The 27,078-nt window shown below is 43.1% G+C and overlaps 2 protein-coding genes across 4 annotated transcripts in view; one reads left to right on the forward strand and one right to left on the reverse strand.

Annotated features, from left to right (window-relative positions):
• The window catches only part of LOC134210975 (protein grainyhead), a 704,499-nt gene that overhangs the window by 523,481 nt on the left and 153,940 nt on the right, over positions 1 to 27,078 (reverse strand). For all 3 annotated transcript variants that reach the window (XM_062687440.1, XM_062687441.1, XM_062687439.1), the window contains exons 2-3: positions 23,952 to 24,897; positions 21,260 to 22,781 (exon numbers count right to left, since the gene is read on the reverse strand). In XM_062687440.1, coding sequence (XP_062543424.1) covers positions 21,260 to 22,548 — 1,289 coding nt within the window. In that variant the 5' untranslated portion in view covers positions 22,549 to 22,781; positions 23,952 to 24,897. The remainder of the gene's footprint in view (positions 1 to 21,259; positions 22,782 to 23,951; positions 24,898 to 27,078) is intronic.
• LOC134215245 (serine protease gd-like) lies at positions 7,009 to 8,906 on the forward strand. Its single transcript, XM_062694464.1, has 3 exons — positions 7,009 to 7,493; positions 7,559 to 7,953; positions 8,022 to 8,906. The coding sequence occupies exons 1-3, from the start codon at positions 7,266 to 7,268 to the stop codon at positions 8,809 to 8,811; spliced, it is 1,413 nt and encodes a 470-aa protein (XP_062550448.1). The 5' UTR covers positions 7,009 to 7,265; the 3' UTR covers positions 8,812 to 8,906.

Below are 27,078 nucleotides of genomic sequence, written 5' to 3' on the forward strand. Positions count from 1 at the left end.
GTTCTTCCAAATGCTTCGCGTCCTATACAAATAAGTTCAATCGCGCACTAATTAATTTGATTACCGACCGCACAAAACAGAACACAAATGCTTGTTCAGGTTTCGCAAATACTCCTCGTACTATATAAAACATATCTTCTTCTATGGCTTTACATTCCAACTGGAACTTGACCTGCTTTCCAACTAAGTATTATTTTAGCATTTCCTCAGTTTTTAATTGAAAACATGCCTGCCATTGCATGAGTAAGTATCTTCTGCGGCATGTACAATAATGGATACACTATGCCCAGGGAGTCGAGAATGTTTCCCATACGAAAACATCCTGGACCGGACCGAGAATCTAACTCGTCATCTCCGAATTGGCAATTTTATGCCTTTGCTCGCAAAGCTAACTGGAGACCCTCTGCAAAACACGTTCAATCGCATACTTGTGTCCAATATATGAAACACGATCAACACACTAATTGATTTACTTTCCGACCATACAACACAGAAATACGATCAAATAAGAACTCACAAAATTCAATTTTTAAGGAAAACTGCAACTTTTGCAGATTTTGTTCTTTTATAGGCAAAAGTTTTTGTTTGTCAACATTTGTCAACATTTAAGATCATGTAAAATTTGCTTTCCAATAATAGAACATCATTACAGGCCGGACTCGATTATCCGGAGTGTTGAAAAAAATTTCCTCCGGATAATCAAACCATTTTTTGTTGTCCCTGATAATTTAACTTTTGCTCAAATAATCTTTATTCTAATTAATATAAAATCTAATAAAATATCTCGTTGGTCCGTTCATGGGTTCTGACTACCGTTAGAGGTTAGCGCCGATCCGAAAATCGTCGGCGGTGGCGTTTGTCATAATTTTGGGCGGTGAAGGCTTGGCGATGTATTTATTATGTTCGTATTGTAAAGTTTTTTTTCCAGGATATTTTCAAGACATTAACGGGATAATCTTTTTATTTCACCGGAAAAATCTAATGAACTGTCCCAGGAGATTCTTCCAAATTTTTCGAATTGTACACAGAAAATGATTTAAAGTTTTCACCAGAATTTCTTTGAAATTTTCATGAGAAATTGTTTAGAAGTTAGCCGGAGTTCTGCTAAACAAAATTTCCTTGTGATTTTTTAAGTTTCACAAAAACTGTTTACAACGAAATTTCAACTGGATTTTTCTAGAAATTTCTTTGGATCTCCACATGAAATTTTTTATGTTGTTCATAAGTAATTCTTCGGAAATTCTACGAGAAAATTTTCAAAAGACGAAGGGTCGTTTGGTTGAAATTCATTCGGTGGAAAGTCATTTGACCGTATACCACTTGGCTGAATAATACGTTAGGCCGAAAGCTATCTAGCCAAATTCCATTTGTTCGATACGGTTATTATGTCGAAAACGGTTTGACGGTACGACCAAACTAGTCATTTGGCTGAAAAAGCTATTCGCTCTAACAGGTCGTTTGGTCAAATAGGCCTTGTCGTCGAAAATTCCGAATGACCGAAACGTAGTTTAGCAGGAAGGGGAATTTGGCCGAAAATGTTATTCGGCTGATCGGATTATATAGCGAAAAACGTCGACCTGTTCGGCCAAACGCCATTTTTGAACAAATGAGCTGTCGGAGTCTTTTTCCTGAGCAACTCGTGGGACCAAAATGGAAAACCAGTCAATTCTTCAATTAGTGGTAGTAGTGTAGGCGACAACCCCTTCGCAAGAGGTGAGTTGTTCAGGTCTCTGCCTAGGAGGCCAGAGGCAATAGTCGGCAGCTCAGTGCGCAGACGGAACAGCTGGACGCCATCATCGACTTTGCGTCATCGAAGCGTAATATCAGCAAGGACCTCAAGAGGAGCTTGCAGAATCTTCGAAAGTCGATGCTGGACGCCAAGCTGGAGAGGGCGGTCGGGACGGCCAAGTGTAAACCCGCGAAATCGGTGGAGTCGAGGTCTACCCAGACTGAGGCCCAAGGATTCGCGGACTCGGGCAAGGTCGAATCGACCGAAGGCGTGCCAGCGAAGACGGTGGTGCCAAAGCCTACCCAGACTGAGGCTCAAGTATTTGCGGGTACGTCGAGGGTGACTGCTCCAACGGGGCAGACACAAATACGGGGGAGACAATCTACAGGGGATGAGCTCCCTGGGGCCGCTCCAAAACGCGGAGGGTTACTACCCCGAACAAGGGTAGTGGGGCTGGGAAGCTGAACCCCGGCCAGGTACCTCCAAAACCGGAGGAGGAAGGACCTGGAAAGGTCCGTCCACTCAGGAAAGACGGTGGCAAGGGGTTACGGCAGGCTGAAAGTTCTCAGCCGCACCAGACCAGGGAAATAGAGGGAGATGACGCCTCCTAGACCCTGGTCAAGAACAAGAGGAAACCGAAGACGTCAAGGGCCGAAAAGAAGGCCCAGGCGAATAAGGGTAGCAAGAAGTCTAGGGTAGGCGACAATCGCTCCAGGGGCGATGCCCTAGTCATCACGGCGGACGAGGCTAAGTACTCGGATGTTTTGAGACGTTGAGGAGTGACGTCAAGCTCGGTGAACTCGGCGCCAACGTACGTCGAATAAGACGTACCCGGACGGGCGAGATGATCCTCGAGCTGAAGCGGGGCGTCTCGCCAAAGGGCGCCGCCTACAAGAAGTTGGTGGAGGAAGTCCTAGGCGAGACGGTCATGGTGAGTGCACTCACGACGGAGGTGAATCTATGGCTTAAAGACCTGGACGAGATCACCGAAGTCGAAGAGCTCGTCACGGCACTGCGGCGACAGTGTGAAGTGGAGACGCCCACCGCAGCCGTTCGGCTACGGAAAGGTCCGGCAGGGACGCAGGTAGCATTGGTTCGGCTATCTTCAGCGGACGCCTCCAAGGTAGTCAAGTTAGGGAGCGTCAAAGTGGGATGGTCGGTATGCCCTGTGCGCATATACGAGCAACCCGAAGTTTGCTTCAAGTGCCTGGAACCGGGGCACAAGCAATGGGACTGCAAAGGCCCTGACAGAAGCAATCTCTGCCGACGCTGCGGATTGGAGGGACATAAGGCACAATGCTGCACGAACCCTCCCAATTGTTTGATTTGTTCCAGCAAAGCTGTGAACAGCAAGCACCCCATGGGGGGTTCGATGTGCCCGGCGTTTAAGCGTGCTGCAAAATCAAAGTGCAGGTAATGCAGCTGGCTTGCTCGGCCTCGCCCGAGTGTTTGGTGTGCGCAGGTTTAGAGGAAACGGCGGAACACGTGTTGTTCGTGTGCTCACGTTTTCGCGCAATGCGTGACCACATGCTTGCCACATGTGGTCTGGACACTACCCCGGACAACCTAGTTCGGAGGATGTGTTAAGATGAAGTTGGCTGGAACGCCGTTTTATCGGCTATCGCCCAAATCGTCTCGGAGCTACATAGAAGGTGGCGCGTGGACTCAAGGATGGCTAGTTCAGGCGCAAATAAGAGGTGGTCCAAGGGATCGGAGTCGGCTTCATGGGTCATACCGCTGGTCATGCTCTGTGGTCGAACTCGATCCTTTTACCGAACAAGTGGCCGCGCGAAGAACAACATGGTATCGTCGCTTTCGCGGCGTCGGTCAACCGGGCGGGTTCCGAGCCCGAGGACGGAAAGGGGTCCTCGTCAAGGCTGGGGCAGGCGTAGGCACCGCGTTGGCAAGTCCCTCTGTGTGCTGGCGAATAGGCCCTATCGCAGAAAGGTCAATTTGGGGTGCACGCGGCATCATCATTCTTGATACCAGTCGTGCAGAGGGAAGCAGGCGCGAAGTCGACCCTTCCCACCTTCCGAGGACATAGGGCGTGGTAAGGCCACCTGGAAAGCCGGCAACGTGCTGGCACGATACCATGGTGTTCTTCTAAAAAAGTGAGTTACGATGTTCGGTGCTGCAAGGACACGCAGCTAACCTCGAGGGTGCGTTGTGCACTGGCCCCCCTTTGAAGCATTACTTTCTGGTTGTACCGAAGGGACTATGGGCTTGGCGGCAATGGAAACGGTTTAGCGGGTCGGGGATGTAGTCCTGCCTCCCTCGGTGATCCCTAACCCCGCACTTCCTGGTCAACCCAGGATGTCTGTTGAGCAGATTCCCCCTCCATTGTTTAGGAAGAAAAAAAATGTACCTATTTCACAAAACTGTATTGTACATTCATTTCTCAAAGTTGTCAAGTTTGGTATCCATGAATGCATCTAACACCAGCAGCCTACACCTATGTTTTAATTTCGTAGGTGTTTTAACTGCTCGCATAATGAGTGACTTTCGGAAGATGTACAAGTTGTCATTTCATTAGTTCCAATCGCAAGTTATTTTTCCATGATAAACCTTGATCTGACTTGAATGGAAATAAAAATAAGACTGTCATTGGCATCATTCGGTGGTAAACTATGATTGATAATGAAAAAAAATATGATCCATGGATACCGTATTGGCTTAGATACGTCCTGATTGTTTATTGGGCAGGAGCTAAGCTAATGACAATCGATTACTTCGATCGGCGGTATCACATTATCCAAAGGGCATCTTGTTGTTACCTTGGCCGTGTTGCTGGGTAATTAAATTGAGATTAATGACAAAGTTTAAAAGTTTGTTTTTTTTTTTTTGGGCGAAATGAATTTAGGCTAGACTGCAAAATGTGTGCATGATTCTCAAGGGTTGTGCTAATTTGGAACACTCGATTTGAAGCATTAATAACCAACTTTTTACCCATTTCACTGTGAAACTCATCTTATTCCATGTTAAAACTTTTTGCTGATAGTACATAGCATCTTTTATTACAAAATATGGGAGAAATGAACGAGAAAACAGAAAACAAATTTTATACATATATTAGCCGGCGGATTTTGCATAAAAAATGTTCGGAAGCACTGGACACCATCTCGTCGAAGCAATCGACTGAGGAAACAACAAGGCAGTGGCAATTCATTTGTCACATCCTATCCTAGCCGATGTCCGTTGACGTTGAATCAACACATCCCGTTAACGTTAACGTTACAATCCAAATAGTTCAACGCAACGCCGTTGACGTTGAACCAAGAGAAAATTAACGGTCGTTAATTAACGTTAACAACCCTGGTAAATAACATACTCGTTTTACTAAATTGAGACTGAGTAGCAGTTTTTACTAAAATTTAAATCCTACACACTCAGTTTTTATTTCCGCAGCTCGTCAAAAATGAGGTTTATTAACTGGGTTTCGGCAAATTGTTTGCTGATTTTCAGCTATTTTGACAGATATCTCGGCGAAAAACATGTTTGCTGGGGCTCGGCTATGAAACTCGATAAAAGTTGATCAAATTGCTGAGATCCCGATAAGAAATAAGTGTGTACGCCATGCTAACTTCCCTTTTCGTTTCCGAGATCCTAGGATCATTACAACTCTGGTACTTCATAACAGAACTCTCGACTGTATATGCGGTATAATTTGATGTTGCAAAATTCGGGGGCGTAGCATCCATTGATTCGATGTATAATGAAACTATTTTAACGAACCCAGCCAGCACAAAGTCTCATATAATAGCGAATAAGTATACAAGGTGGAGGCGATATAGGAGCATTTCTCCATTTGATCGTATATGGCCTCCATTTTGTGTAATTATTCACTATGAAATACGATCTTGTGTTTGCTGGGGAAGAAGAGAACCTACGAATCCAAGAAATCAATATCTTATTTCTTCCTGCGAAAGTAGGGCAGTTGACCATAACCCTGCTCACGCAACATCGAATCGAAGTCAGTAAATAGTGCGAAAGTAAACCTTCGTTAAGGCAACTTATCTTCACAATATCCTCAACAGAGAAGTCCAGTTGAACGATATTTCAGACGCGATCTCAAATAAACGTGCTGAATGAATTCCAACAGCTCATATGCATTCTGCAAGACCTATTTTATGAAATTCAGATTTCATTCTTAAAGTGAGAAGCCGAAACTCAGCTTTGCAGAACAGAGGAACCGAATTTCCACAAAAGTTTGTTGATTTTTTTCCGTTTTCACCACAAATGTACTTGCCAAAAAATCCAACAGCTTATATGCACCCTACAAGATCCATTCTTTGAAATTCAAACATTATTATCAAACGGAGAATCAATAATTTAAGTTTGCAGAACAGAGAAATCAAATTTACATGAAATTAGTGCTTATGTGAATGAAAACCTGAATCTATATCTGAATCCAGTACAAAACTCAATTGAGTACATTGAAAGTGGTTGGAGGGAGCGAAAAAAAGTTGAATGTTGTTGGATAGTAATTTCTTAAATCATCAAAAATGCGTTTAGTTTCACAGTAACTAATGAGTTTGCGTAATCTAATTGCCCCATACGAAATCTGATTGACCCAATTTCACACTGCAAAGAGGAATATAAATGCTGAATATGCTTAGAAGTGAGGTGGAAAAGAAGGCGAACCGATTATTTAAAGCTCTGCTTCTGAGATTTAGTGAGCATTATAAACCCTGGTCGCAGTGATTTAAGGCGCATCAACTACATCCTGGTACACTTCCCTGCTTCCAAAAATCTTAACGCAACACGAAGAGTTCGTTGATGTTAGGATAGGAATGGCAGACTTCCTAAGTTTAATAAAGCTTGTATGACTTGTATGACTCACGCTTCAAATGGAAGGTGATTCCGGTTGATGCAGAGATTCCCAAGCTGTTGCAGGAGTGTTTACGGATAGGTCAGTTTCAGGACGTGGAGTCGACATTGAGCTCACCGGGACCGGTTTCATTGTCTAAGACAGCCTTCCAAATATGTGCAGCATCTTCTCGGCCAAAGCAAGTCATCTCCTTGATTCATTGTCACTCCAGATGATGGTAGATTAGGCATAATTGACGTTAGGCGTTATTTCCTTAAGCAATCGATTTTTTGAATTATACTCGCACCACTTAACCACTTCGAAGAGAAAATGAACTAAGAATTTGTACTTTCTTGATACTTGTATGCAAGTCATGAAAAAGGAATATCAACTGGCTACGTACATGGTAGCGGAATTATGAATCAAAGGCAAAAACACATTTTGGTTAGGCAACTTGTGAAAGCCTAAAAAAACCCTTGCACATTTTGCTCGTCATAAATGTATTATCCCATGAGATGAAAACAAAACAAAAACAAGCCGGTAGGATATTTATCTTGTACCTGCGGAATCCGTTTCACGACGACAAGTGTTTTTGGGTAGCATCCCGCGCACTAAAGTATCATTCTTCCTTCTGCAGTGCCTTTGCAGGTTCGGATCAGACAAGATCGTTATTTTTAATGTTCGCTTTCGGTTTCTCGTTGAATTGGCAAAACAATCACAGTGCAAGTGATGTCCCTTAGTAGTTGGATAGTGAGTTTCTTTATTTTAAATTTGTATTCGATTGGCCTTGCGGTGGTTAGTGCAAGGTTCTTACAATCGCCTTGCCCCGACGTGTTCACTTATCAAATGGATACTCGAACCAGAGCCTATTTTGGTCGCATCGAATTGAACGATATTCAGCCGGGAGAGATAGCACGGCTACGGGTTGAACTTTCCATTGGCATGCAACTGCCACCAGTAAGTATACGAGGTGCAATAGCTTCATAAGTGGTTTAAAATTGACTAGAATTTATTCACATCAGAAATTGGTTGGATCTATTGCGTTGGTGAAATCACGTCAAGCAACAATCGAAGACATTATGGATGGCAAACCGGCGCTCTATCGCGTGAACTTCCCGTTGCCCAATCTGTTACCGACAGTGCTCTCAATCGATCTAAATGGTCAGGTCATTTGTAGAGGCCAACGAGCGGATGCACGAGTACTAACCGCCATAAAACTGGAACACACATTTTTTGCTCCTGTACAGTTATCAAAACCGCAACGGAAAGGAAAAACTTTAGAGATGGACGATTCCGACACGGATTTAATTCTGCGTTTCGAAGATCAAGTTCAAATGCAGCCTGCAACCAAGTTTCTGAACAGACCAATTTTCGAACGATCAACCATGGCACCACCCTATCCATCATCAGCAATGACGTGAGTTCCTTATCAAAGCACTGCAACACACGTGAACCGTTTTCAACTTCTCAATTATCCATTTTCAGCACTTGCGGTCGCCTTTCAACTACCTTTATGAAGAAGCACATTTTGGACGGAAGACTAGTGAATCGTCAGGGTGCATTCCCGTGGAATGCACCCTTATTTGATCGAACGCGGCAGCACAATCCAAGGTACGTGTGCGGCAGCACGATCATCTCCAGCAGGCATCTTCTAACGGCAGCCCATTGTGTGTACGAGATCAACGAATTCATCGACCCGGCCAGACTGCTTGCCATTCCTGGGATGTACAACATCGACAACTTTTTCGAGGAGAATGCTCAGTTTGCATACATTGAAGCTATCTTTCCGCACGACGAATACGTACCCGAAGAGGACCTGAACGATTCCGATTTGGCCGTTCTGCTTCTGAAGAAGAAGTTAACATTCAACGATTACGTTGTGCCCATCTGTCCGTGGCAAGGCGAAAACGACCTGCAAAGGATTGTCGGCCAGGAAGGTTTCCTTGCCGGGTGGGGGGTAACCGAGCAGGGCGTTGCCACGGTTCCTACCTACATTAGGAGCACCATTGTTAGCAGGCGCCAGTGCAATCGGCATCTGGAGGGCGTCTACCCGAGTAATGGACGAATATTTTGCGGTGACGGGCAGGGCTCTAATCCGTGCAAAGTGGATTTCGGTAGTGGGTTAGCGCTGAAACGAGGCGAGCAGTACTACCTGCGGGGAGTTGTGTACAGGCGGATGGTAGATCCAGAAACGTTGAGATGCGATGCTGCGAAGTATATGGTTTACATCGATATAGCCCCGTTCAGGTATTGGTTGAAACGTGTGATGGGATGAAGTGACATGCATATGTTAAATTATTTTATGTACAAAAATATAAAAGTCATACTTGAATATACAAATAAATCAAAGTGATGAAATGAAACTAATTACATTTTTGCTTTATATACAATCTAGAGCAGAGATTTCCGAATTCCAGAGTGGTTTTCAAAACACGAAATATTTTGATTGATTTAGCAAGATTACCGGGCGCGAGTATTAGCTGTTTGGCAGCGCAGTATCATTATTGACACTTTACCGGTCGCTACTAAACGCGCTGCTATAATACAGGGCTGGTAGCGATGAGTGCCATTCAAAATAGTGACTTAGTGACCAACGATAACTAAAAAAGTGACCAAATAGTGACTTTCAATCGCAGAAAAAGTGACCAAATAGTGACTTTTGGATGAAGTTTATAACCAGATAGTGAACTACAAGTTGCATTAGCATTGTTACGGTTATTTATCGTAGACTGGAAAATAGTGATACTCATGTTTTTCCTTTGAAATGCTCATCTAGAATACTATCAGAAATCATTGCTACTGGCTACCCCTATCTTCACGGTAGCCAGGAAGAGGATGGAACTTAGCAAGAGGCCCGTGACTTAGCGACACCCTTATAAGTACCATGGAATTATTCGTTGGTTCAGCCGGATTGGCAATCCAACGCCTTTGCTCTCTAAGCTACTGGAGACCCCCACTAACAGACTAGTTAGAAAAACTTAAAGTTAAAAAAGAAATAATAAAAATGAAATTAGGTGAAGAAGTTAACCCTAAGTACACTGTCCCCACTCGCATATCAGTCCCATACTGTCTTTCCGCATACTGAGTTGCCATTGAAGGTCCAAATTGCATCTTCCATATATAACTTCAAAAAAAATCTAATAAATTGAAACATCAAAGGATGTTGTTGAAATTTTGATAAGTTGTTCCTTATTTGATAGTTTACCGTGAAACTATTTAGTTTGATTGAAATTGTTTAGATCCGTCCAATCAGGTCATTTAAATTCTTAATGGGACTGTTATGCGGGCATTTTCAATATAATATTTTACAATAATTAAATATGAAATAATTACAATTACAATTACGATTTATGGAAGTACGGAAGCAGTGGCGTAGCCACGGGGGTGGTTTTGGACATAAACCTCCCCCCAGAGACAACTGTTTTGCGAGTAGGGGCAGCACAGTAAAATTGAACTAAGCGAACACCCGCGTTAGTAAAAATGAGCGGCACCGTGTCACTATCTATTTTTTTTAAAGAAGCCTATAATCAAGCAACTTTCTGTATCCTGAAGATTTTCACAATACGCCCCGGAGATAATTATAAAGCATTCGCTGATTTTCATACAAAACGGTCATGTTTGAGGATTAAAATCTCGATTTTTTGGGATTAGATTGGGGACATTTTTGGTGTCCCAGCCTTCACATAAAAGTGATGGCTTTATAATTATTTCCAACTACAACAATTATTCACTAAATAATAGGTCATTTTAGGCTGCAGCCCATGGGATGCCAAAGATGTCATTAATCTAGTCGCTAGAAATCGAGATTATGATCTTCAAACATGACCATTTTGTATGAAAATCAGCAATTCAAGACAAAATTTTCAAAACGACTTATCTGCTTTTGTAAACAAAGATTCAAACGACGATTTGACGAATCTGATAGCTCTCCCACGCAAACCAACACCATCAACAAGTAGCGGAAGCCTTCACCTACCTATTGATGGTGTTAGTTTGCGTGGGAGAGCTATCAGATTCGTCAAATCGTCGTTTGAATCTTTGTGTTCCATTCATTCCATACATTCCTGAGAATTTCACGAAAAATCTTCGAATTTCTTGTGTAAATTCCATAAAATTTTCGAATAATTTCTTGTGAAAATTTCAAAGAATTTCTCCAGGAATTCCACCGGAAATTTATACAGAAATTATACCGAAAATGAAATCAACAATGGAATTCTCGGAGGAATTCCTAGATTGATTCGCAATGAAATCCTGAAAGAATTCCGGTGGAAACTTCAAGATTTTCACTGGGAGATCCTCCAGGAGTTTCTCCAAAAAATTCCTCCAGAAATTCTTCCAGGAGTTCCACCGGCATTTCCACCAAGAATTTCTCTAGGATTTCCTTCGAGAATTATTCCGGTAGTTCTATCGGCAGTTCGTCTGAAAATTCTTCCGGGAATTTCGGCAGAATTGGAATTTATTTAGGATTCTTCTGGAATTTATATAGATTTTCCACCAGAAGCTCCTCCGAGAATTTCTGTGCCTTTCTCTCTGAGAAATTTCTCTGAGAATTTAAGGGAGGTCCTCTGATGATGATGATGGTCCAGCTACAAACCCCAACAAAGGTTTCAGCTAGACGAGATTTGTCTATAAGATGAATTCTCTTAATTCCGAGAATGCTTCTGGTAGTTTCCCCGGGGTTCCTTTGAAAATTCTCCCGGGAGTTTCTTCAGAAATTCTTCCAGAAAATTCCTTCGAGAGTTCCTCCGGGAATTCCACCAGCAATTCATCCGGGAGTTTCTCCGGAAATTCCTCCGGGAGTTCCACCAGAAGCTATTCCAGGAAATTATTCAGGCTTTTTTCAGGAAATCATTTAGGCTTTCTTCAGAAATTAAGCTGGAAATTCCTACCGAAGTTCTTCCGATAGTTTCCCTGGGAGCTTATTCGGGACGTCCTCTAGGAATTCTTCTAGGAGCTCCTCCTGAAATTCCTCCGGGAGTTCTTACGGGAGATCTTACGGGAGCTCCTCCGGCAGTACCTTCGGGAATTCCTCCGGGAGATCCACCAGTAGTTTCTACAAGAATCCCTTCGGGAGTTTCACCGGCAGTTTCTCCGGGTGTTTCTCTGAAAAGGAACTTTCAGAGAAATTTCCGGAGGAACTCCTGGGGGATTTTCTACAGGAATTTCCGGAGAAATTTTTAGAGGAATTCTCAGAGGAACTGCCGGTGGAACTTCTGGAGGAATTTATTGAAGAACTACAGGAAGAACATCCGATGGAATACCCTAGAGGAAGAGAAAGGAAGGAACTTCCGAAATCCCATTTCCCGTGAAATTCCTGCCAAATATCGTCCAGGAATTCCCTGTGAAGTTCCTGGAGGTATTATTGGAGAATTTCTTGGAAAAACTTCCGGAGGAACTCCCACAAGCACTTCTGGAGGAATTCCCACATGGAAGTCCTGAAATAATTCTTAGGGAAGTTCCTAAAGAAAATTCCGAAAAAATATCTAAAGTAATTCCCAGAAAAATACCAGGAGAAATTAATGCAGCAATTCCCAGATGAAATCCTGAAAGTATTCCCAGATGAATTGCTGAAGAAAATCCCTGCGGATTGTTCCGAAGAAATTTCTGGAAGAACTCTTGGCAGATATCCGAGTAAATTCCGAGTGAAGTCCGGAAGGAATTCTAGTACACTTCCGCGGAAAATCTCCAGGAGAAATTCCTGAAGGAATTCCTGGAGAAGTACCTGAAGAAACTCCCTAAAAAATACCTGTAAGAATTTCTGGGGAAATACTTGAACGAATTCCAGGAGAAATTCATGAAGATATTTCTAGAGGATTTCTTGAAGGATATTCTGAAGTAATTGCGAAGAGAATTCCAGATTGGAATGCTAGATGATTTCGCTATTGAATGTTTGGAGGTATTCCCGGAAAATTTCCTGGAAGTAATCCTGGAGGAATTAAAGGAAGAGTTCCGAGAGGGATGCCCGGAGAATTTCCGAAGGAATTTTATATAGATTTACAAGTTAAATTATGGAGCTAAATCGGAGAATTTCCGTCATAAATTTTTGAAGAAACTTCTGGTAGAATTTTGGGAAGAGATTCCGTATGTATTCTTGACGGAACTCTCGATTGCATTCATGAAGGAAATGCCGGATTCTTCCTGAAGAGAGAATAGCCGAAGAAACATCTGGAAGTCAATCTTGGAGAGAAGAAAAGAAATGTTCCAGGAATTTTCTCGTGAATTTCCTAAAAAAAAATTAGTGGGGGTTCTAGATAAGGAGGAATTACAATTACATGAGAAGGATTTTCGAACGATTTTCAGAGGAATTTGTGGATAACTTTCCGGAGGAATTCAGAAGTTCCCAGGGGAGCTTCTAGAAGGATTTCAAGGAGAATTTTTGAGCCCGAAATGTTTCGAGTTGTTTTGAACTTTCATATATTATGGATCCTGGATGCCCTAATAAGTTTTGGGAATCTTTTGAATTTCAACCACCTATTTCTGTATATGATTGGATCGTAAAGTGCACATGTTTAAGGGAATTTATTTCAGTACCCGTTCAATCTTTCCAAAATTTAGGGGGGGCAACGCCCCCCCCTGCCCTCCCTGGCTACGCCCTTGAGCGCAGTAAGAGCGCTGCTATTTGATAAACTGTCAACTGTCAAACGTCACCGGTACGGAATACAGTAACCAAACTGAGAGCTGAAATACCGATACGGAAACGAGTGACGAAACTAAAATGAAAGCGTTGCGCGGGTGATTAGAATCCTCGCGACCGATAATGATGCTCTTAGAGCAAGATTACCGGTGGTGAGTTTGAGCCGTTTGGCAGCGCAGTATAATTACTTGACACTTTACCGGCCGATACTAAACGCGCTGATATAACAGTAGCGCGAATGACGGGTAACCAAATTTAGTAGCGCAATAAGAGCGCTGCTATTTGATGAACTGTCAACTGTCAATCGTCACCGGTACGGAATACACACAGAAAAAATAAAGAACCAAGAAAAAAAGTTTAAAGAACTCAACTTTGAGTACGAAGTTCAAATTTTTAACTCAATATTAGGTAGTTTTCTCACTCCCTCTCATGAATGATATTATAAACAAAGAGAGCTGCATCGACCCAACGTATGCTGTTCCGTGGAAGAAGCCAAATTTGAGTTGTTTTCACCATAGTCTCGAGTGAGTGAAAATAACATAAATTTTAGTTGGTGAAACTTCATAGTGGGTGAAAATTCAACACGGGAGTAAAGGCAAAGTATTCACCGGATTTTTTCTCATTTTACTTATTTTTGGCTTCTTTCATGCAAGGGCGGATTTGAGTGAAAGGAACCGTAAAGTGAGTTGTTTCGCGGTTCCGTGAGTAACCAAATTGAGAACTAAAAATAGTGGCCGATACGGAAACGAGTAACGAAACTAAAATGAAAGCGTTGCGCGGGTGATTAGAATGCTCGCGACCGATAATGATGCTCTTAGTTCGTAGAAATTTTTAATCTGTAAATTGATAATCGAGCCTTGCACGCAGTTGGGTCGGTTGTGTTTCTTTTTGACAACAGGTTTTTTCGCTCCAGATATTTTTAGTTTGCCTGGTGCTACGCCTCCGGGATTTTTCCTCGATTAGGATTTAGGATTACGCCAGCTTCCGCGATGTTCGCGAATGTTTGCTGATTGTTCAACAATTTTTAATTTGTTGGGAACGAAAGTGAGCCTTTTGCGCGAGGGCTCCGATTGACTTTTTGTGATGATTTTAAATAGCTTCCCGCTGGTATAAAGTCATTCGAATGAATACGTATGACGTTTTGCTTCGTCTAAGAAATGCATAAAGGTTTCCCAAACTTGTGTCATTGTCGTCATCAAGAAGTTTGAGACTTCGGGATCCCTCGAAATGGGTCAGCAGAAAACCGGTGAGAAAGTTTCTTTTTTTAATAATGGCCCGCCACTCTTCCCCACACCAAGAAGCTCTAATTTGAACATCCTGGTAATGGACGCAACTATCTCAGCTTATTAACTGCCAACTAAAAAAAAACAAAAAAAAATCGAATAATTTAAATTTAAAAGCTGAGAAGATAAACAAGCAGATCGAAGTGTGCTGCGCATAGGTTCGGACGGATTTTTATCGCGCTCGCATAAATTTGACAATTTGAATAGTTTTTTTTTCTTCTTTGAATTCTGTTTTTGTGTCGGGAGTGCTAGTGATTTTACTTGTGTTTAGTGTGTTATTAGTGGTTGTATGGTGTTTTCCCGGATGTCTCAGCCATGAATATTATAGGAGCGCAACAGCAGGATCATATAGTGGGGCGTCTATGAAGGCTGAGCGGAGGGGGACCAAACCATGGGCTGTGCCGTGTAATTTTTGCCCTATCGCTGCTTGTTTCGTGCATAATAAGCGGAAGTGTGACGGAATACAGCGTACAAACAAACAAAATTGATGAGTTCCGGTTCATACCTTGATATGATTTGTTATATAAAATATGAAAACTAAATACGCACAGGGCATCGTTTGCTGCTATCGCCGCGGATATTGTGGGAGTCCCAGGTATCCGGTTCACGCTTTACTTAGCAACGGTGGCTCTTCTTGACCTTCTATTCCCTGAATAGTTAGTGCGAATAAGGGCGTCCTTGTGATGTTTTGCTGCACCTGTTATGAACAGCTAGTACATCCCAATCCCCGACACATCCTGAAGACACTTAGCTTGCTTCAGGAGTGAAACCTTTTTATATTACTAGCGTTCTTAACAAAAAGGGCACCATTACGGATCATGAGATTTGATCAAATTATTCGCAATACTACTTGTCCAACACCCCCGGCTGGGTGAGGGATAGAGGATGAAGCACACACACATACACACAGAAAAGCTGAGAAGATAAACAAATATTAATCTAAATACGAGAGTGAAAATTACTAATCAAAGTATCGGCAGATGCCGATACAATAGATGATAGTATCATCATCATTAGGGGGACCCGTAGCGTAGTTGGCTACACGTTCGCTTTACAAGCGAATGGTCATGGGTTCGATTCCCAGCTCCTCCACCATACTCTCGTCAGTCACCGGATCCGCAGCTCATACGGTGGCGTTTGGGGTACGTGCCTTACAGCCACGGCTGCCTGATGGCGACAGCCAACTTGTTCTTCTCGGAGGCATTCCTCCAACGTTACCCGGATAAATGGTAACCGAACAATGCAACGATCAATGGATACACAACATGAACAAACGGACACAATGGACTCACGACGAGAAGGACTGGCACCGACTACAATAATGGTAATGCAACGATCAATGGATACACGACATGGGCAAACGGACACAATGGACTCACGACGAGAAGGACTGGCACCGACTACAATAATGGTAATGGAAATTTAAAAATAGATTATGTGTGGATTCTGTACAACAGAATACCACAGTAGATCTCTGCACAGTAGCGGTTTAGTAACACATTGCCGTAATCTGACAAAATGACGTATGCGTCAAATTACAACCTACACGATTTCCATTTTTCTGTTAAAGAGCTCGATGAGTACTACTTGTTAACACCATTTTTGGAAAATGGTGTATACGTCACTTTTTCAGATTACGGCAGCACAGAGTGCCTAACAAATACAGAAAATAATAAAAAAAATCATCATCATCATCATCATCATTAAGGTTAATGTTGAGTGAATTAAACTAAGCCTTGGGTAAATTTTTTGCCCGAGTCGAGTGAGAACAACAGGAAAAAAATATTAACAACTGAGTAGTAATAAGGCAAGATGAATCAATCGTGGATGGGTTTAATTCCTAACTTGGGAATCCCGGAAATTTGTTTGGGAGTCTCGGAGGGTTCTTTGGGAGTCCAGTAGGATTCTTTGGGAATCTTGGATGATTTTTTAGGAAACTCAGAGACATCTTTGGGAGTCCCGGAGGATTCTTTGGGAATTAAAAAGGGATCTTTCGAAGTCCTGGTGGATTCTTTTGGAGTCCCGGTAGACCCGAGGGACACTTTGATTATCCCGGAGAATCTTTTGAGAATCTTGAAGGGTTCTTTAGGAATCTCAGATAAATCTTTGGAAGTCCCGGACGATTGTTATCGAGTCCCGGAGGGTTCTATGGGGGTTCTGGGGCATTCTTAGGAAGTACCGGAGGATTCTTTGGGAATCTCGGAGGAATATTTTGGAATCCCAGGGGATTCTTTCGTAGTCCTGGAGAATTCTTTAAAAATCTAGGAGGATTCTTTGGGAATCTCAGAGGATTCTTCGGGAGTTCAGGAGGATTCTTTGGGAATCTTGGGGGATTTTTTGAGAAATCTTTGGTGGTCCCGGAGGATTCTTATCAATTTGAAGAGCGGCCTATGGGAGCTCCGGATGATTCTTTGGAAATATCGAAGGAATCTTTGGAGATCCCGGAGGAGTACCCTCGAAAACGCGAGTAGATATAGTTTTGGATTCTGTGAGGATTGCCCTTAAAGTGACTTTTTCTGTCCCTTCCTTGCCTACACTTTACTGTTTAAAAACCGTTGAACCACTTATTTGGTACGCACTTCCCTCGACGTGTGAATATAGCATCCTCGCCTGCTCCTAATGCCTTTCGTGTAGTTTTGGGTCTTGGGCTTATGCTCATAGAATCATGATTGCTGAATTTATAATTTATTTCGTTTGTTATAGGGGAACGAAGAAATCTTATTGAGCGTCTGTTCTCCATGCCAGGATCGGCTCACAACAGCGTCTTTTCTCCATGTAAGGGGCGGCTGATCATCGTCCGAGGGCCAGCGAGGGACTCTAAGTGAAACTGTGCACCATGGTCCACCGGAAATAAGGGTGAATGGTCCTCCGGAAATTTAGGGGGTTTGGTGTCAGGCCCTGCAAGCCAGCCAAAAAAAAAATTCACGCAACGAACAATCAACAAGAGAGTACGGACCGGAACCATCGGCCAAGACTAATGCGACGAAAAGGGACTAGCGATTGGAAACTCGGTTCGTGGAACTGCAAAACTCTCTACTTCATCGGGAGCACACGCATACTCGCCGATGTGCTCAAGGACCGTGGATTCGGCATCGTAGCGCTGCAGGAGGTTTGTTGGAAGGGATCAATGGTGCGAACGTTTAGAGGTAATCATACCATCTACCAGAGCTGCGGCAACATACATGAGCTGGGAACAGCTTTCATAGTGATGGGCGATATGCAAAGGCGCGTGATCGGGTGGTGGCCGATTAACGAGAGAATATGCAGATTGAGGATCAATGGGCGGTTCTTCAACTTCAGCATAATCAACGTCCACTGCTTACACTCCGGAAGCACTGATGATGATAAGGACGCATTCTACGCGCAGCTAGAACGTGAGTACCACAGCTGCCCAAGCCACGACGTCAAAATCATCATAGGAGATTTGAACGCTCAGGTTGGCCAAGAGGAGGAGTTTAGACCGACTATTGGAAAGTTCAGCGCACACCGGCTGACGAACGAAAACGGCCTACGACTAATTGATTTCGCTGCCTCCAAGAATATGGCCAAACGCAGCACCTACTTCCAACACAGCCTTCCGTATCGTTACACCTGGAGATCACCACTGCAGACAGAATCCTGATTGATGGACGGCACTTCTCCGACATTATCGACGTCAGGACATATCGTAGCGCTAACATCGACTCTGACCACTATCTGGTGATGGTGAAACTGCGCCCCAAAACTATCCGTCATCAACAATGTTCGGTACCGACGACCGCCGCGGTACGGCCTAGAGCGACTGAAGCAACCTGATGTCGCCACTGCATACGCGCAGCATCTCGAAGCAGCGCTGCCAGAAGAGGGTGAGCTCGATGGGGCCCCTCTTGAGGACTGCTGGAATACAGTTAAAGCAGCCATTAACGACGCAGCGGAGAACAACGTCGGGTATGTGTGACGAAGTCGACGGAACGATTGGTTCGACGAAGAGTGCAGACAGATTCTGGAGGAGAAGGACGCAGCGCGGGTGGTCGCGCTGCAGCAAGGTACCCGGCAGAACGTGGAACGTTATAGACGGAAGCGGAGACAGCAGACCCGCCTTTTTCAGGAGAAGAAACGCCGCCTGGAAGTAGCGGAGTGCGAGGAGATAGAACAGCTGTGCCGTTCTCTAGAAACACGCAAGTTCTATCAGAAGCTCAACGCATCCCGAAGAGGCTTCGTGCCGCGATCCGAAATGTGTCGGGATAAGGATGGGAGCATCTTGACGGATGAACGTGTGGTGATCGAAAGGTGGAAGCAGCACTACGAGGAACATTTGAATGGCACTGAGAGTACAGGCAGTGAAAGTCAAGGCAGCGCAGGAGATGACTACGTCAGTTCAGCGGACGATGGAAGCTAACCAGCCTCCACCTTGAGGTAAGTTTAGGATGCCATCCAACAGCTAAAGACAAATAAAGCAGCTGGTAAGGATGGTATCGGAGCTGAACTCATCAAGATGGGCCCGGAAAAGATAGCCACTTGCCTGCACAAATTGATAGTCAGTATATGGGAAACTGAACAGCTACCGGAGGAGTGGAAGAAAAGGGTTATATGTCCCATCTACAAGAAAGGCGACAAGCTGGAGTGTGAGAACTTTCGAGCTATCACCATCCTTAATGCCGCCTACAAAGTGATATTCCAGATCATCTTCCGTCGTCTATCACCATTAGTGAATGAGTTCGTGGGAAGTTATCAAGCCGGCTTCGTTGACGACCGCTCGACAACGGACCAAATCTTTACTGTCAAATCCTTCAAAAATGCCGTGAATACCAGGTCCCAACGCATCATCTGTTTGTTGATTTCAAGACGGCATACGACAGTATAGACCGCGTAGAGCTATGGATAATTATGGACGAGAACAGCTTCCCTGGGAAGCTTACCAGACTGATCAAAGCAACGATGGATGGTGTGCAAAACTGTGTGAAGATTTCGGGCGAACACTCCAGTTCGTTCGAATTGCGCCGGGGACTAAGACAAGGTGATGGACTTTCGTGCCTGTTGTTCAACATTGCGCTAGAAAGTGTCATGCGGAGAGCCGGGTGTAACAGCCGGGGTACGATTTTCAACAGATCCAGTCAATTTATTTGTTTCGCGGATGACGTCGGCCGATCATTTGCGAAGGTGGCAGAACTGTACACCCGCCTGAAACGTGAAGCAGCAAAAGTTGGACTGGTGATGAATGCGTCAAAGACAAAGTACATGCTTGTGGGCGGAACCGAGCGCGACAGGGCCCGCCTGGGGAGCAGTGTTACGATAGATGAGGATACCTTCGAGGTGGTCGAGGAATTCGTCTAACTTGGATCCTAGCTAACGGCTGATAACAATGTCAGTCGTGAAATACGAAGGCGCATCATCTGTGGAAGTCGGGACTACTACGGGCTCCAGAAGAAACTGCGGTCAAAAAAGATTCGCCACCGCACCAAATGTGTCATGTACAAGACGCTAATAAGACCGGTTATCCTCTACGGACACGAAACATGGACAATGCTCGAGGAGGACTTGCAAGTACTCGGAGTATTCGAGAGACGGGTGATTAGGACCATCTTTGGCGGTGTGCAAGAATGTATTTCTCTGTTTTGCGATGAGATGAATATATGTTCAGTGAGATGGAAAATGGAACAGTTCCCCTATTTAATGTATTTAACTCCGGCTAGTTATGAAATTTTCTTCCGGGACTTTCGGGTTTTTCTCATACCGCAGAGGCTAAGATATAATTATTTTTGGAATTTCTGAACACACATTTAAATGTTAGAATTTTCTTTAGAATATAAAAAACACACTTGGATTCACCACGTGGATTTACTCGAATTTTAAAAACTTGAATGCTTAAAGTCGTCAAACATTATATGTACTTTTTGATAAATGAAAATTAGAACTCAATGTACAAATGCCCTTCCTTTCAGTTTGGACAACGAAATGTATCAAAGAAGTGCTACTATGCATTCGTTGTAAACTGAAACAGGAGATTTTTATGTTATTTCACTTTGATCAATTTTACACCGCCAGGAGGAACGATTCAACGACGAAATCCTGGTTGAAGGTACCCAGTTATTTAGTTCAGTGATGGTTACAAAAATTCAAAACCATCTGCTAGATAAGATTCCTCCACTTTCTTCTTTTTCTTCTTAACATTACATCTCCCCACTGGAACATTGCCGCCTCGCTACTCAGTGTTCATTTCGCACTTCCACAGTTATTAACTGTGAAGTTTCTTATCCAAGTTACCATTTTTGCATTCGTATATCATAAAGCTAGCACGATGATATTTTTATGCCCAGGGCAAGTCGAGACAATTTCCAACCCGAAAATTGCCCAGACCGGTACCGGGAATCGAACCCAGCCACCCTCAGCATGGTCTTTATATTGCCCCTCCACTTTTTATTGCAGATTAAAGTTATTTAAGTTATAATTCAGTAGCAGTATCTACCAACGAATAGAACTAAATACGTGATACTAACTAAACAGTCGTTTTAGACGTTTATATAGAAAATATATTTTTTTAATACATAATTTTGACACTGTTTGTAAATATTTGCTTAAATAAGAAGCAGAATAATAGTTTTGTAGAGAAAATGAAAATGTTTCTTATTTTCCTTGTTCAAAAAATCAATTTTTCGTCGAAGGCCTCATTAAATCGACCCGACGTATAATTTTACTACCGAAATTACTTTTGTAATCAAACAATCCTTCATCATAACTTTGATTGACAGTGAATACAATGAACCTTGTAATACCCGAAGAACAAATATATCAACTCTTCCAATTATATTATGAAAAACTCAACTTACCTTTGAATCTGCTGATGCACATCGTCCTGGTGCATATCGGAAGCCACCACATAGACCGTGGTCCCGTCCGGGCCCTGCTGGGGCGTGTACTGGAGATTGCCCTGCACCACGATCTGGGTGCCGTCCATCAGGCCCAGCTCGTTGTTCGCGTACAGACTCTCCAGGCCCTTCTGGTCGGTGTAGATCACAGTTTTGTTGCCATCGTTGTACACGTAGTCGATCTGCGCTTTGCCGCCCTGCTCGTTCGGGTCCTGGCTCATGGGTTCAAAGTGCGGTATGGCAGCCTTGGGATCACCGTAAATGACGTTTTTCGGCTCGCCACCAACGGTGTAGACGATCTGCTTGGATTGATTGATGGCTCCCGCCTGATCTGGGGCGGGGTCGCTCGCCGGATTGCCGTAGATCTGCGGCTGTTGGTGGTGCGGGTGGTGGGGGTGATGCTGCTTGTCGTCGCTTTCTTTCTCGTACTGAAGGACAGTAGTTGGTAGTTGGTCGGCCGTTGGGGTCGAAGGGCCACCGTCCGTGTGATGACCGCTGTAAATGGCATTGGGGTCGGTTGGAAGTTTGTTGATTAATTGATCGGCTGTTGTAGCCGGAGCATTCACGATCCGGGTCAGAATCGTTTCACCATTCTCGTTTCGCGTGATGATGTGATGCTCGCCGTTGATGATCTCGCGACTGATGATCTGCTGGTTGCCCAACAGACGTTGGATGTGTGCGTTGTCCAGCATACGCACTGATTGATCGTCCGGCGAGAGACGGGCCAGTGACTGATGTTGTTGCTGTTGCTGGTGGTGAACATCGCCGTTCAGACCGGACGGTATTAATCTTCCGTCAATTACCTGATCTCCTGGCGAGAGTCGCTGTACGTGTTGGTCCTCTTCGTGCGGCTGATGAGGATGCTGTTGATGATGTTGGTGCTGTTCTTGGATTAATCTCGGATGCAGTAAGTTCTGTTCTGTATGATCATGATCGGGGGAAGCCAACTGATGGGGATGACCTGCTTGGACGATCGTCGTCAGTTGCTGTGGGGACTGAATAGCGGCTACTGTCGCGTTGATCTTATGACCCGGGTTAGCGTACAGGTAAACCGTGTTCGTTTCCTTGTCGTAAACCTTTGTTTGACCCACATCTCCCGCGTAGTCTTTGTGCAGGTCCAGCACGCTGACATTAGTCATTGTCGCCAGCTCTGGCGGAGGCGTGGGAGGGTTCGATTTAATCTCACTGTGTGCCTGTTGTGGCTGTTGGTGTTGATGTTGCTGTTGTTGCATTTCAGGGGAGGAAGACATTTTCGATTTAACTTTCACCCGAAGATTCGTTGGCCTCTATGAGAGAGATTGCACTTTATTATACTATGCTAGTCTAATACTGTGTAAACTGGAAGCACTATTGAGTATTATGTCTCGTTGTAAAGACGACTTTTATCACATTCTCTATCTTCTAAATCTCACGATCGCTGGACGGATTCGTTAGCTTACTGGTGATTAATTGCACGTCTGCGCTCACATAGCTGTTGTTGGACCTGGAAGCAAGAATAGTCATCATTCACAAAATCACACACCCCAATTAAGCACCATATTTTATTCACGGCTGTTCAGAGAGTGCGAAACGAATGTCCATCCTTTAACAAATTCGAACATAAATCGTTGTCATTGACAGCCACCCCAAGTGGACAAACAGCCAAACGACCACGGCATCCATCTCAGCGCCACACCGACTGCGTATAAAAGTGTGTGCTTGTTTTATGATTAATACAGTAATTGAACGACGTCGTCGACGATGATGACGACGACTACGGTGATCAAGCGTAAAGAGTGTCAATCGAGGTTATTAGCCTTTTACGAATGTGTTTGCAACTTCACTCGTAGGGGGGACACGATTTTTAACCAGCTGCTCTGTCTTATGATCACCAATGCAGCAATGGTTGGAGGCTGCAATTTAGAGATTGTGTACAAATTCTTTGTCTTGTGAACTTGGCAGACAAACACTAAACAGTGTTACTAATTTGTACAACATCTTCTGGGAATAAAACATGCAAGAAAAATGTAGGAGCAAGCATTCATGACGATTTGAGCTAAGTTTCGAAATCAGAATTCTCGATCATTATAGTGCAAAAAAAAAACGAGACGCACAACGAACACGTTTTTGGTTATTTTTTTGTGGATTTAGAAATTTTGCATAATTGTGAGAAATAATTCACGAAAACACACTCCACCTCAAATATTTCTCGAAATAATTTGTTATTTTTTTCCAATAAAATACGGGAAGGGCAAACAATCAGACGTGATACATTCATATAGCTTATTTGCCGTGAGAAGTAACAACACACTTCGCTCGACAATTCTAACATCCAGTGCTGGTTTCAACAGCTACATCAAAATCATCTCGAGTCGCACTCTCTGAAACATTCGGTCGGCATTCGTTGATTTTAATCTTCTTTTCATTTTGGTTTCACTTCGAAATCCCTCTGCCGTGGGTTGCTGTTTGACTCGGTTGGGGGCAAATCTCATCATCGCACACTTGGGCCCAATATTTCTTCTTTTATTCCTACATAATCACTTAAAGAGCGCTCCCCGCATTCGCACACCTGAAGCGTTGGATATTTTCCCGCTCGTTCCAACACTCATATAGGCATGTGCAGCACTTGTGAAAACACTTCTTTTCTCCTTACAAATTGACAACTTCTGCTTACTTCGCTTTTTTGATTTCTTCTTCTGCTTTTCGGTTTCTTCTTAGGCGGCTCCTGTAGTGCTGCTACTTAAAGCACTTGTTCACTTTAGTGTGTATAAAACTGTCATCGGCCGGAGCGGACATTCAATTTACACGCCTGCTAAATTGTTATCAATTTTTTATCTTTTCTTCGTCGTGCGCAAACATTCATACTTTTGCTTTTGACTGGTTTGATGGCTTCCACGGGTTTCTCTCTGCCCGTACGTCGAAATTTATGATTATTTATTTTTATGTCACTTTTCATTTACCGAATGCTTAACTTGTTTTAAAACTACTACTATGGCGATGCACTTAACTTTGTTATGGCACTTGGAAGCTGGACGGATATCGTAACGGTCTTAAACATACGATGTTTAAAAGCTAACAGCAGCAAGAATCTCAAAAATTTATTGACTTGCAATGCTTTCTGCGTAGTATCACACTTGCTTGAATTTCCACAAATTTTCTTTTTTCTCTCGGCTTTCGCTTTTTCTATACTGTAACACTTTTCTTAAAACTGAATAAAAATATATGTTCCTACTCTAAAATACACTCCTTGAAAGCGCTGTCATTCGATTTTTTCTCAATTCGCGGATTGGCGCCTCAGCTATTCATTGGCAATTATTTTTTCACAATCATTCGTTCATTCATCATATAATCCGAGGCTTCTAGTATTTGCCGGGTTGAATATTGCTGCTGTTGCTACGGCTGCTGTTTGGTGCCGAAGGGGCTGCCATTAATTCCATCAGCTTTTGCATATTAATTCCCTTGTTTTCGAACGGTGCTTTTTTCATCCGACAACGAGGGCGGCGGTGTGACTGCAGCGAAGGCGGTTGGAAGCTTCGTGTGGGGGTCTTAGTCTTTGTCCTGGAGCCCCGTTGTGGATGATCGGCTGGTGGCGGAGGTGCGGAGTTATTGGCGAGAGGTCACTGTGGAAGAGAGAGAAACAGAATGCCGGTAGGTTAGTTAGATTGTCGATGAATATTAAATTATAATTTAGAGTTGCACTGGTTGCGAAAAATATTTTCCGTTCCGTCCGAACATATGCAAACAGTTTACAAGCAATTAAAGAGCATTCCAGTATCTAGTGATGGTGTTGGGCCGCGGTCGGTGGTGGCTAGCTGATGGCCGCGCGTTTGATAGGTGTTGTGAGACATACGGTGAATAAATTACCAATGCTAATTGTAACCCGCAGTGCTATCATTCTCTACGACCGGTGACAGTTCGGAAGGCAGGCGGCCGGTCGGGTCCTTGTCGAGTGAGATAGGGTATCTGTTCCTATATCAATAACAATAAGCCAATGCGCATATGAAATGCATTTATTTCTCACCCAATAATCAAGAAACATGAGAATAATTATGCTCGGCTCACGTCATTTTTAATTGATAACAATTTGGTAACTTCAAAAATGAAATTGTTATCACATTATAGAAGTATTTAGCTAAAATACATTATCACTGCCATGCACCTATTTCAATAACATTCAAAAAAAGTTAATCCTATGCCTGTACCTATATCAATAATACTGTTTCCAACATAAAATACGCACACTATTACTTGTGTGTATACGTAACGATATGATTGCAGTGATGCCGAATTATTCAATGTTTTGTATTTGAGTTAAAATATAATTACAAAACTCCAGTTTTCGTAGTAGTTTTCCAACTTATCAGATTAATTTTATGTTTGTCATAGCTTATCTCTTCGATATACCTTGTTTTACAAACATAAGAGTTGAATTTCACAGTAAAAGTTCATTCAAGCATTTTTGAAATAAAAATCTAGGTCGGTAACCCTTGCCGATGCTGCAAGCCATGTAAATAGTTTGGAATACGGACAAGAATAATTTAGACGTTGTTCGAAATAAACCTATATCAAACTATAGGAAATCGCGTTAGTTTTTCAAGTATGATTATATTTAAAGTGAAATTGTGATGTGCTCTATGTGTTGTGAAGTGTATTTTGAAAGGATTTATTCGTTTTAACTTGAAATTGAGTGGAAAACAACGGCGTGAAATGAGATGAATCTGCTAGTAGCAATCGAGCAGTGCATCAAATCAACAGTTCAGAGGTAGGAAAATGAAAATGAATGTGTTTTATAATTTTGTTTTTAATAATTTGAGTCTTGTGAACTAAAACTTTACTCAAACAGAATTTTAAATAATATTCCAAACATTGGAGAAGGTGGTCTATTCATTATTGTGTACGTACGATGTGAGAAATTGTAATCAAATTGATTTTTTATTTGGTGTATCGACGGTTGAGATTAATATACGGGCTGTTATTAATATGGGAACAGATACCCTACATAATAAACGGCCGGCGGAAAATGATGGATTTGATGTTTACTAGCTGGTAGGCTTCTGTGGTTCGGCTATTACGCGTCGAATGTTGTTAGAAGATTCGACTGGATTGTAATGATTTGTTGATCAAGGAACGTGTCAAATCACCAGCAATAGGTTCTACTGCTATTCACGGGTCTGAGAGTATCATTACTGGGTGCAAGTCTTTTAATCACCCTCGCAGCGCTGTCATTTTAGTTCAGTCACTCTTCTTCGCATCGGTCATTATTTTCGGCTATTATTTTGGTTGATATAGGGGAACGGTTCGGCACTTCATCCCATAGCTCCTATTTCCATCTTATCAAAAACAAAGCAATGAAAATGAATTTGGTTTGTTTCTTATTTTTGTGATTTTTTCGCCAGTGAGCACGCGTGTTAAAAAATAGAAGCGACGAGATTGGTGCTGTATTTTTTTGTTTTGCGATGAGATGGATATATATTCAGTGAGATGGAAAACGCAACAGTTCCTCTACCTATGCCGCACTGATTACGTTTGTTGTTCGACGGTTTATCAAATAGCAGGGTTGTTATCGAGTTACCAGATTTGGTCACCTGTCAGTTGTGCTACTGTTTTAGTGTTCAGAAGCGACCGGTAAAGCGTCAAGTAATGATTCCGCATTATGAGACGCCATGGCCCAGGAGAAATGAGCGAAATGCCGATGTGCCGATATCGCGTTTGAGCATCACCCCTGAACGGCGAAGTACCCCTGCGCATTGCGTGGATTCGCCTGTAGGATGAGAGAGTTGAACGACGGTTCAATACACACC

Source organism: Armigeres subalbatus, chromosome 2 (genome assembly GCF_024139115.2).
Source record: "Armigeres subalbatus isolate Guangzhou_Male chromosome 2, GZ_Asu_2, whole genome shotgun sequence".
NCBI classification, from domain to species: Eukaryota; Metazoa; Arthropoda; class Insecta; order Diptera; family Culicidae; genus Armigeres; species Armigeres subalbatus.

Coding starts and splice junctions, on each gene's coding strand:
- LOC134215245 (XM_062694464.1), top strand. CDS start 7,266: ATGTCCCTTAGTAGTTGGATAGTGAGTTTCTTTATTTTAAATTTGTAT. Junction 7,494..7,558: donor TTGGCATGCAACTGCCACCA/GTAAGTATACGA, acceptor TATTCACATCAG/AAATTGGTTGGATCTATTGC. Junction 7,954..8,021: donor TATCCATCATCAGCAATGAC/GTGAGTTCCTTA, acceptor ATCCATTTTCAG/CACTTGCGGTCGCCTTTCAA.